Source organism: Somniosus microcephalus, chromosome 6, assembly GCF_052327205.1.
Source record: "Somniosus microcephalus isolate GS21.2 chromosome 6, FLI_Smic_1.0, whole genome shotgun sequence".
NCBI classification, from domain to species: Eukaryota; Metazoa; Chordata; class Chondrichthyes; order Squaliformes; family Somniosidae; genus Somniosus; species Somniosus microcephalus.
This window is the reverse complement of record NC_140992.1, coordinates 242,205,220-242,217,042: the sequence shown is the minus strand read 5'-3', so window position 1 is coordinate 242,217,042 and position 11,823 is coordinate 242,205,220. Positions and strand designations below refer to the sequence as shown.

General features: G+C 42.4%; 1 protein-coding gene and 1 non-coding gene across 3 annotated transcripts; both read left to right on the top strand.

The window, feature by feature from the left end:
• Nucleotides 1-924: 924 nt before the first annotated feature.
• On the top strand, nucleotides 925-10,161 carry rpl13 (ribosomal protein L13). 2 transcript variants are annotated; one of them, XM_085991648.1, is made up of 6 exons: nucleotides 925-1,020; nucleotides 1,895-2,026; nucleotides 2,873-3,014; nucleotides 4,626-4,799; nucleotides 8,411-8,467; nucleotides 9,946-10,161. In XM_085991648.1, the coding sequence occupies exons 2-6, from the start codon at nucleotides 1,923-1,925 to the stop codon at nucleotides 10,102-10,104; spliced, it is 636 nt and encodes a 211-aa protein (XP_085847774.1). In that variant the 5' UTR covers nucleotides 925-1,020; nucleotides 1,895-1,922; the 3' UTR covers nucleotides 10,105-10,161. The 2 variants fall into 2 exon arrangements, with proteins under 2 accessions (XP_085847774.1, XP_085847775.1); XM_085991649.1 differs by lacking the exon at nucleotides 925-1,020 and adding an exon at nucleotides 1,094-1,232.
• LOC147116582 (small nucleolar RNA MBII-202) lies at nucleotides 2,217-2,297 on the top strand. The gene has a single exon (XR_015078891.1). It is a non-coding gene; the product is annotated as a small nucleolar RNA MBII-202 (small nucleolar RNA).
• Nucleotides 10,162-11,823: the final 1,662 nt, after the last annotated feature.

Below are 11,823 nucleotides of genomic sequence, written 5' to 3'. Positions count from 1 at the left end.
TTAGACTCTGGAATTTGTATCTGTGTATACGGTGATTGGATTTAGGCTCTAGATGGTTGCTGAATTTCTCAAAGATTGTCGCAGGGTTTTCCTTTTCCTCTTCGGCCGCCATCTTAGTTGCCCGTACGATTCACACTCAATCACCGCAGACACCGGCACTCACGATCAGCTCATATATTCACTTTTCGTCTTATTCGTAGTTCATATGGCACAAGTTGTACTCACTTATACCGCTGCCACCATGTTGTATCTCCTTGTGTTCTTATTACTATGTAATACAGACACTTTTAACTCATTTTAGTTTACGACTTTTACTCAGTTGTATTCTTGCTTTTATGATGTTGCTGCCACATGGTACAGAATGATACAAGATGTCCGACCTTGCACTGCCTTTCATAGTGTGCCACATAGCAATATAAATACACTAACCAAAGTAGTTCCATATAACGATGTAACAAGTAGTTCCATTTAACGATGTAATAATATAACGATGTATCACCTTGTTTGGACCTCACTTGGGAGTACTGGGTAGTTCTGTGCTGTAGATTTTATATAATTCTTTGCAACTATTCAAAACTCCGTTCTGATAGATCGCCGTGCTAACCTAGACGTAGATCAATCAAATACACATTCTACTATTTTAGATAGCGATGAGACTTAAAAACGGATTTTGACCCCCTTCCGGATCACGAAGCAAGTCACACAAACTTACTGCTTTAACTCATAACTGAACTCGTGACTAGAAATGTTCAGTAGACTTTAGAAAGTCTTGCAATTGCTTCTCATTTTTAATTCCTTACAAATTGCATTTAAAACTTTAACAATTGTTTAAAACGTGTACAAGGTATAAGATCACCATTTTCCAGCAGATCACGCTTGTCGGGTGCGCCATCTTTGTGCGGGGCAAAAAGCACAGGCCGGCTTCCGCTGCACTGATTGGCTAATCTTTGTACTTGTGTACATATCCCAGCATTCCGAGTATCGATTCATTCTTTTCCTTCGGCCATTTTCTTCTTGACGGTACGTTTTGGGAGAGAGCGCGGATAAAATCTGACTTCATCCGTGTGTTTACTTGAGTAAACGTGTGATGAATTAATACTGAGTAAAACGGGAAAGAACAGACTCTCGATATCCGTGACCATTTCGAAAGAAAAATGTCGCTAAACCTGAATGGTTGGGCTCTGCTTTTCGTGCTGGGATTATCGAGGCCTAAGATCGAGGAGGCAGATCTTGTAAGCTTCAAGTTGTACAAATCATGTGTCGGCGTGGTTTCGGAGTTCTGCAGCAAATGGCGCAAAACCGGCTGCTTCGAGTTGTAATGGGTCGCGGTCTGCTACTGAATGGGCGGCATGTCGCGAGCTACGACCCGAGGCTTTAGGTTGTGGCGAGAAGTTGTAAATTAGCGCTTGTTCCAATCTGAGTGGTTGTTGAAACGCTGAGTTGGTACATGAGCTTTCTCTGCTTCTATTTCGTTGCCCACGGCATGCACTGCACTTCAAAAAAAGAGGGAATAATCCGAAGAATAGTCTGCGTTTTGTTCGATGACATTCAACACGATTAACGTCAGGTTGAGGGCGTTTATTTGTTGATTTGGCTCTCGCTGTCTGCAATCGTTAGTGTTTAAGCGCATTTTTCTGATTGTCACAGCGTGCTAAGGTCAGATGTCTGTTACTACTATTTTGTGGGGTAACGGAGGGATTTGCCTTTTCTAATCGTACAATGTTCGAGAATTCATATGAATTGTCAGCCTCTTCCTTTTTATAGTGCTAGGTAATTTGCTAGAAAATAACTGAGGGGTTGCTTACAAAATTAAATGATTTGTAATTGTGGCATTAAATCAGTTGTAATATTTAATTACTTGCTGCATTTTATTGATGTTCACTTGCTGTTACAGGGTTGCTTCAGCCCTTCAATAAGCAGCCATGGCCCCAAGTCGGAATGGAATGATTCTGAACCCTCATTTCCACAAGGACTGGCAGAAGAGAGTCCGTACTTGGTTCAACCAGCCAGCCAGAAAAATCCGCAGGTATATAACTCAATGCTGAGAACTTAAATTCGGTGGTATTGCCAGGGTTGACTTTGGAGGAATCAGTTGTTATGCTACTGTAAAGCAACTACAAATTGATTTGTACATCTACTAAAATTGGGGTAGTAAATGAAGAGATTTGACTGACTACAGTACTACTGGATCATTTTATTAGCTTTCCACAGTCAGATGATGACAATTTCTCCGGAATCTCTGTACGTCATTGATGAATACCGTTGAACCCTTTTTGCTGATGACTGTGAACTGCTCCAAATTTTTCTGTTTTAAAATGTCCATTTAGAAAGATTCACCAGAGATCTCTAATTCTACCTCCTTGTAGTATTAAAATTGATCAGAATTGCGTTGCTACTGCAATACATTTTAAACTTTGAGTTCTTCTGAAAAGATTTTCTCTCTCACCACCTTCAGTGCTGCTCCAAATTGGTTGTAAGAGTTGGCTTCCAGTCATGACTTCTTCCTCTTTTCTCCCCCCCCGCTTCCCAAATCGGCCTGTGGGGAATTACACCAGGAAAGCCAAGACCACATTGTATGTCGAGCCTGGAATCAAATAGTCTGAAATTGGAACTTCTTGTTGGCCTTTGGAGCTAGCAGATCTTAGTTTAAAACCAGTGCTGTAACTGATGCAGGTAATAGGCACTAACCAGTTGCTTTCTCCAGCTGGACTCTATTGACATGCAGTTGCTACCTAGAAACTAAGTATTGCACATTGGCTATCTGACTTTACTGTTGATTAAAATGCCCATTTTGCATTATCTGGTGTCTTGCTTTTATTTAGTTGTGATTGGCAAAGTTGTAAGATAACTTTCTAATGTTATCTGTTGACAGACGTAAGGCACGACAAGTTAAAGCACGCCGCATTGCTCCACGTCCAGTTGCTGGCCCCCTTCGACCAGTTGTTAGGTGTCCCACTGTCAGATATCACACTAAAGTACGTGCTGGACGAGGTTTCAGCCTGGAGGAGCTAAAGGTAACTATCATTATTTTTGCATAAAAATTACTGTATAGGCATGGAAAGTAGAAACAGTGCATTGAATATAAAACCCAACCCTTGAACAAGCAGAACATTTTATTTCCCATTCAGTTTTTGGGGGGTTCTGGCGGTGACAGTGTTGAGGTGGGAAGAGAAGCCCTTGCTAGAGATAATCTATCAGATAGGCAATAGTGGAACCAAGCAAAGATAGCCTCATGGAGTACAGATGTTAGATCATCGTGTGATCAGCCATGTCAAATGGTGCAGAGGGGACAAGGAAAGATATAGATAACACCACAGTCACAACAACTTGTATTTATATAGCACCTTTTTAATGTAGTAAAACATCCCCTGGCACTTTACAGGAGCGTTATCAAACAAAATAGGACGCTGACCCTCCTAAGGAGATATTCGGACAGCTAAGAGGTAGGTTTTAAGGAGCATGCTAAAGGAGGAAAAAGAAGTGGAGAGGTGTTTAGGAAGGGAATTACAGAGCCTGTGGCCATGGCAGATGGACGTATGGCCGCCAGTGGTGGAGCGATTTTAAAATCGGAGTTGCTCAAGAAAGCCGAATTGGAGGAGTGCAAATATCTCGGGGGTTGTAGGGCTGGAGAAGATTAGAGATGGGATGGGGCAAGGCCATGGAAGGATTTGAAAATAAGGATGAAAATTTTAAAATCATGGTGTTGCTTAACTGGGAGCCAATGTACGTCAGCGAGCATAGGGGTGATGGGTGAACTTAGTGCGAGTTAGGACATGGGCGGCAGAGTTTTGGATGACCTCAAATTTACGGAGGGTAGAAAGTGGGAGGCTGGCCAGGAGTGTGTTGGAATTGTCCGGTCTAGAGGTAACAAAGGCTTGGATGAGGGTTTCAGCAGCAAATATGCTGAGGTAGGGGTGGAGTTGGACAATGTTGGAGGTGGAAATAGGCAGTCTTGGTGATGGCGCAGCTATGTGGTCGGAAGCTCCTTGCGGGGTCAGATATGATACCAAGGTTGCGTACAGTCTCGTTCAGCCTCACAGTTGCCAGAGAGAGGGATGGAGTTGGTGGCTAGGGAACAGAGTTTGTGACGGGGACCAACGGCAATGGCTTGATTTTGATTTTTTGGTTAGGACGGTTTTAGTTGTGGGAAAGGCTCAGGAAGTCAGGCTATCTTGAAGGCTGTTCAGGAGGAGGAAATTGGAATTTATTCCATTTGAAATATTGGGTAATTGGGCAATCATTCAGTATAAAAGATGCTAGCCAAAGTTCCCAAAACAGAAGTGTAGGTTAATTTAAGAAGTACTGATGGAAGAAATTCACTGAGTTTAGATTGCATGTTTTTAAAAAAAAAAAAAAAGGACCTAAATCTAATGTAATATTAAATATTAATTTGCGTTGATTACTGATGCATTCATGTGTTCCTGAGATTGGAATTTTTTTTTAATTGACTGACAACGGAGTTCTAATTGTTTACCATAGTCATATGATGGAATCTTTGTCATTGGCCTTTTGAACCTTTTCCATCTGGACCATGGCCTTTCTTTGTTATACTTTGTTTCTGCGTCTGCTTTTTTCTCCATCCCATTAAAGTAAATACATTAATTTTCTTTTGGTGTCAACAATAGGCAGCAGGCATTAACAGGAGGGTGGCACGTACTATTGGCATTGCTGTTGATCACAGGCGCCGCAACAAGTCGACTGAATCTATTCAGTGTAATGTTCAACGTCTGAAGGAATATCGCTCTAAGCTAATCATCTTCCCAAGAAAGGCTTCGGTACCCAAGAAGGGAGATTCCTCTGTAAGTATTCAATTAATATGTTTGATGGGACAAAATGGTCTGAAATAAAATGTTCTAACTGAAATTCTGGGGGATAATTCCGAGGACCACTGTTTCTTAAATGGTATTTAAAAACGAGTTATTCTGGAATATAAGTCTAAACTGAGACAATTGGATAAATGTGCATCCAGGCAAGCCAAGTGTTACACTTGAAATTTATTAGGATTTTATATTGTAATAAAGGAAGTGTCCAATTTTATGTGTTTTTAAAAATAAAATAAAAAATCCATGCCAAATCTTTCCCTTTTGAAGACGTTGACTCACTTTAGATGCGGCCTTCCATGAGTACTTTGCTCGGGTGGCTAGGTGTAAGCTTAGATACTGTCTGCAGGCAGTTTAGCTGTCTCAGGTCATCATTGCTAAGTCTGGTCCTCTGCATACTTCTAAGAGGGGCCATATTAATCTCGGCTGTGATCAACACAGCACAGACTGAGGATCAATGTTGAACCGTTGATCTGTGTGGGTGTTAGTGGATTAAACTTGCTGGACCATCAGGGGATCTTGTTTGTACCCATGTTAATGGGGTACTATTTTAAAGTGCTATTAGTTTAGAAGATGTTTTTATTTGATATTTTCAGTCTGAAATAGCATGACTTTGTAAAAAGCTGTGCTATGAGTAAAAGCTTAAATTTCTAAATAACTTGCTAATTACATTCCTTTTGAGATGCATTATTTAACCCTGCAGATGCTTTACAAATAGTATGAATTTTAATGTAGCATTTCAACAGTTCTGGAGTTCCTGGTTGTAGCAGAAGGTTGGATGTGCATGTGTGGAAGTCCACACTGCTTGTAGAGGATGTTGACTGATAGTGCCTGGATAATGTTTAGGAGGAGGCAGCAGAGTGGAGTCCTGGAACACTGCGGGCATGGGTGGTGAAACAGGTTGCAACATCCTGCTGGGCTGGGACAGGTAGTAATAGAACCATGAGGCAGCAGTAACGTGGAGGTGGACATGTTTCCATGGGGTACATTTGAGGAGGAGAATGGAATTTTGCAATAGTGGAAACTAACTTGTAACTTGACCAGATCAGAAGTCAATAGGGGAGGGCTTTGAGACCGATCGGGTGGGAAAGCTGACTGGGTAATTTGACTTTGATGCATTTAAGGATCTTTGTCAGAGGGGGCTATGGTTTTGGCATGCTGGGGTTGATTTCCTATAGAAAAGATAATAAGAGTATTGGAGGTTGGGACCGGTTACAAGAGAGGTTTAGAGGAGGGGATGGAGGAAGCAGGCAACCAAACAGATGTCTGTGCCTTCTTGAAACCAATCTTTGGCTCTGAAATTAAGATCAGAGATGATAGTAAATTATAAATCACTGCCAGTATATGTAAAGAAGTGCTTTTTTGGTAAATTAAATCCCTGGTCTTTAACAAACGCTTGGCTTTGTCACAAGGGCTGAGTTATTAATGTCCTTTTGCAACATTCAAACAATGACACTTTCTCCAGAATCTCTGTCATTGACGACTTGTTGAGTGGTGTTCCATCTGATGATAAGAACATAAGAAATAGGAGCAGGAGTAGGCCAATCGGCCCCTCGAGCCTGCTCCGCCATTCAATAAGATCATGGCTGATCTGATCCTAACCGCCAATCCACTATCACAGAACCATCTCCTGCATCTAACAGAATTAGACACACGAAATAGGAGCAGGATCAGGCTACACGGCCCCTGGGCCCGCTCCGCTAACCACAGGGCCATGACCAATCCGAACCTAGACTCATGTCCAAATTCCTGCCTGCTCCCCATAACCCTTAATTCCCTTTTCTTCTATGAAACTGTCTATTTCTGTTTTAAATTTATGTAATGATGTAGCTTCTACAGCTTTTTGGGGCAGCATACTCCATGGACCTACCACCCTCTGAGTGAAGTAGTTCCTCCTCATCTCAGTTTTGAAAGAGCAGCCCCTTATTCTAAGACTATGCCCCCTAGTTCTAGTTTCACCCATCATCTGGAACATCCTCCCTGCATCCACCCGATCCAACCCCTTCACAATCTTATATGTTTCAATAAGATCGCCCCTCATTCTTCTGAACTCCAATGAGTAGAGTCCCAATCTACTCAACCTCTCCTCATATGTCCATCCCCTCATCCCCGGGATTAACCGAGTGAACCTTCTTTGTACTGACTCGAGAGCAAGTATGTCCTTTCTTAAGTATAGACACCAAAACTGTACGCAGTATTCCAGGTGCGGTCTCACCAATACCTTGTACAACTGAAGCAATACCTCCCTATTTTTATATTCTATCCCCCTAGCAATGAAAGCCAACATTCCATTGGCCTTCTTAATCACTTGCTGCACCTGCATACTAACCTTTTGAGTTTCGTGCACCAGGACCCCCAGATCCCTTTGTACTTCAGTACTTTCCAGTTTCTTGCCATTAAGATAATAACTTGCTCTACGATTTTTCCTGCCAAAGTGCATAACCTCACACTTTCCAGTATTGTATTCCATCTGCCAAATCTCTGCCCACTTAGCCTGTCTATGTCCCCTTGAAGGTTTTTTATGTCCTCCTCACTCACTACTTTTCCCCCCCATTTTAGTATCATCTGCAAACTTTGATATGTTACACTCGGCCCCCTCCTCCAAATCGTTAATATAGATTGTAAAGAGTTGGGGACCCAGCACTGACCCCTGCGGAACACCACTAGTTACTGATTGCCAGTCTGAGAATGAACCATTTATCCCAACTCTCTGCCTTCTGTTAGATAGCCAATCCTCTATCCATGCCAGAATATTATCCCCAATCCTGTGATTTTTTATCTTAAGCAATAATCTTTTGTGTGGCACCTTGTCAAATGCCTTTTGGAAGTCTAAATACACTACGTCCACTGGTTCCCCTTTATCCACCCTATACGTTACTTCCTCAAAGAACTCCAGCAAATTTGTCAAACATGACTTCCCCTTCATAAAACCATGCTGACTTTGTCCTATTAAATTATGATTATCCAAATGTCCTGTTACTGTCTCCTTAATAATGGACTCCAAAATGTTACCTACCACAGATGTTAGGCTATAGTTTCCAGCCTTCTGTCTACTGCCCTTTTTAAATAAGGGTGTTACATTAGCAGTTTTCCAGTCTGCCGGGACCATTGCCGAGTCCAGGGAGTTTTGGAAAATTATTACCAATGCATCCACAATCCCTACCGCCACTTCCCTCAAGACCCTAGGATGTAAGCCATCAGGTCCAGGTGATTTATCCGCCTTGAGTCCCATTATTTTACCGAGTACCACTTCCTTCGTGATTTTGATCGTGTTTAGCTCCTCCCCCCCCCCCCCCCCCCCCCCCTTTAGCCCCATTTGTCCAGTGTTGGGATATTCTTAGTGTCTTCTACTGTAAAGACTGATGTAAAATATTCATTCAGTGTTTTTGCCATCTCCATATTTCCCACCATTAATTTCCCGGTCTCATCCTCTAAGGGACCAACATTTACTTTAGCCACCCTTTTTCTTTTTATATAACTATAAAAACTCTTACTATCTGTGTTTATATTTTTTGCTAATTTAGTGTCTTTTAATTTAAAGTCTTTGGGTTTGTTTAATGCTATATTGTTAATGCTGATCTCTTCTACAGGCTGAAGAAATTAAGGTGGCAACTCAGCTAGCTGGACCAGTCATGCCAATCAAGAATGTGAGTAACTTTTTTAAATATTTGCTTTCTTAATGATTAAGTTTAAACTAATTGTCAACCATGAGTCAGAGATGGTGGGTTCAAGCCCCACTCAAGACTTGAGCATCTATTCGAGGCTGAGCATGTGCTGACTGTTAGAGGTGCAGTGTCTTTTGGCTGAGTGGGCTATCGGGTGGATGTAAAAGATTCCATTTCAGAGAAGAGCAGGAGCGTTCCCCTTGATGTTCTAGCCAACATTCATCAACAAACCAAGATCAAAAACATGTACAAAAGCAAAATACTGCGGATGCTGGAAATCTGAAATACAGGAAACTTTGTGATATCCGGCACCGACGGGACCGAGCTGTTGTCCCATCAAAACTGCTGGACAAACCAGCGCTAATGTTTGAGCTCCGTATCTAGCAACAAACCCTGTTGCTTAGCAACAGCTTCTAAACAGTCGGCCGTAGCTTGCAAGCGTCTCTGTAGCTAAGCAACAGCTTTAGCTAGACCTTGCAGAGCCTGACTGGTGGGGGGGAAAAAAGCACCGAAAAGAAAAAAAACTTACTGAACCGACTCCTGAATTTTGCCGATGGCTCGAGCATTCCGGACAGTTAACCTCCGGATAAACCAAAGTTTCCTGTTAAAAACCGAAAATGCTGGAAATACTCAGCCGGTTAGGCAGCATCTGTGGAGAGAGAAACCAAGTTAACGTTTCCGGTTGAAAGGTCATTGACCTGAAACGTTAAATCTGTTTCTCTCTCCACAGATGCTGCTTGACCTGCTGAGTATTTCCAGCATTTTCTGTTTTTATATCAAACATCTTATTGCTGTTTGTGGGAACTTGCTGCGCTTAATTGGTTACCACGTTTCCCTACATTACAAGGTGACGATACTTCGCCAGTACTTCATGGCTGTAAAGCGCTTTGGGACATTTTAAGGACATGAAAGACACTATATATAAAAGCTCATTCTTTTCTTAGTTGGTTTAGTCCAGACTGACATTTACTTAAATGTGTAAACGTGAAGATGTATTCATTAAAGCTATAAAGTTGAGGCGATCCTAATTGCATGACCTCTTTTTATATGGTAATTGGACGTGAAAGTGCTGAGATGTGGGTTGTCCTTTTAAGATTCTCAGCTGGACATCCAAGGTTATTTCCAAAAGAAGAAATTCAGAGAAATTTTCTGCTTGGGTTCCCTTTACTTACTGGTTCAGATGGGCATCAGCTGGGAAGTGGTTAACCGTCCCCTTTTTTAGGGAATCTGCAGCAAACATTAATTGGGAACTGAAGGAGAGAACCTGCAGTTCTGTCAAATGGATTTTACTACTATATTCTCATCTTGGATTCTTTGGAAATGTGATAATTTGGGTGCATTATGTTGGCACATCATGGCTCTGTTGCCCTTGAATATGAGAACTCAAGTTCTAACCTTGTTATAAGTTTCTTGTAAGCTTGTGTGTACAAACTATTTATGGACAACGGTTTTCCTTCCAGATGTACAAAAGAGAGAAGGCCCGGATGATCTCTGAGGATGAGAAGAATTTCAAGGCCTTTGCCAGTCTCTGTATGGCCCGTGCCAATGCCCGTTTGTTTGGAATCCGTGCGAAGAGAGCGAAGGAAGCAGCAGAGCAGGACGTTGAGAAGAAGAAGTAAAATAGAAAATATCTGGAACTATTCAATAAATAGCTTGTCTTTTTAAACAGGAAAAAATCGTTGAATTCATTGCAAAACCACATTTTACTTGCTAGTTTACCCAGATTCATCCTTTTTTCCCCCCCAAGAGTTTTTTGATTTATGCTGATGTCTAGTTGATTGCTTCATCTTAAAAGTTGTGCCAAACTTTTTTTTGTGTAAAACCGTTTCAAAATCTAAGGTTGACCTAATCAAAATTAATGACATTAGACCTGTTCTTGGGGTGGGGGAGATCACTGAAGTAAATATATGCAGAAAACATTCATGCCAAGTGTCAGACAAAGTACCTTGAAGATTCTTTGACCAGTAATGTGTATGATAAATTGTTAGTGTCGGGCATGGCTTGGTGGTGGCACTTGTGCCTCTTGGTCCCACTCCAAGAATTTGAGGACAATATCTAGGCTGACCCAGTGCAGTACTGAGGAGTGCTGCACTGTCGGTAGTGTCGTCTTTCGTATGAGACGTTGGGGTCTGACTTGTTGGGTAGGTGTTTTGAAGAAGAGCAGAGGAGATCTCCCCAGTGCCCTGGCCAATACTCCCTCAACCAACACCTTTTTTCCAAAAAGATATCTGGTCATTACTACATTGCTGTATGTGGGATTTTGCTGTGTGCAATTTGGCTACTGTGTTTCCTACATTACAACAGCAACTACACTTCAAAAAAAGCACTTAATTGGCTATAAAGCACCTTGGGATGTCCTGAGGTTCATAAAACTGTCTACTTTTAAATTCTTTAATGGCCTTGTCCACCCCTATCTCTAATTTGCCCCAGGCTTTTAATTCCCCCACCCCAGAACACTCTTATCCCAACTCTGGCTCCCTTCATTCCCCCCCTCCCCCAGGCCAATTGGTGGCTGTGCTTTAAGTTATTTAGGCTCTGGAATTTCTGCCCTCCTAAACCTCTCCCATCGCTCCTCAAAATGTACCTTTTTGGCTAACCATCCTAATAGCTTGGTGTCTATTTATGTCTGATTACATCTCTGAAGTGCCATGGGACATTTTTCTAAGTTACAGAAACTATATAAATGGAAGTTTTTTATTCGTTCCTGGGATGTGGGCATTGATGGCAAGGCCAGCATTTCTTGCCCATCCCTAATTGCCCGAGAGAAGGTGGTGGTGAGCCACCGCTATGAAATGCTGCAGTCCTTGTGACGGTAGGGAGGACGTCCCAGGATTTTTACCCAGCAACGATGACGCAATGGTGATATATTTCCAAGTCAGGATGGTGTGGAACTTGGAGAGTAGAGGTCGTGGGTTTGGGAGGTGCTGCCGAAGAAACCTTGGCGAGTTGCTGCAGTGCATCTTGTAGATGGTACATACTGCAGCCACGGTATGACGGTGGTGCAGGGAGTGAATGTTTAAGGTGGTGGATGGGGTACCAATCAAGCGGGCTGCTTTGTCCTGGATGGTGTCAAGCTTCTTGTGTTGTTGGAGCAGCATTCATCCAGGCAAGTGGAGAGTATTCCATCACACTCCTTACTTGTGCCTTGTAGATGGTGGAAAGGCTTTGGGGAGTCGGGAGGTGAAACACTCGCCACAGAATACCCAGCCTCTGACCTCTTTGTTACAGTATTTGTGGCTGATGCAATGGTTCTGGTCAATGGTGACCCCCAGGATTCAGCGATGGTAATGCCGTTGAATGTCATGGGGCGGTGGTTAGACTGTTGCTTGTTGGTGATA

Coding starts and splice junctions, on each gene's coding strand:
- rpl13 (XM_085991648.1), top strand. CDS start 1,923: ATGGCCCCAAGTCGGAATGGAATGATTCTGAACCCTCATTTCCACAAG. Junction 3,015..4,625: donor TCAGCCTGGAGGAGCTAAAG/GTAACTATCATT, acceptor TGTCAACAATAG/GCAGCAGGCATTAACAGGAG. Junction 8,468..9,945: donor CAGTCATGCCAATCAAGAAT/GTGAGTAACTTT, acceptor TTTTCCTTCCAG/ATGTACAAAAGAGAGAAGGC.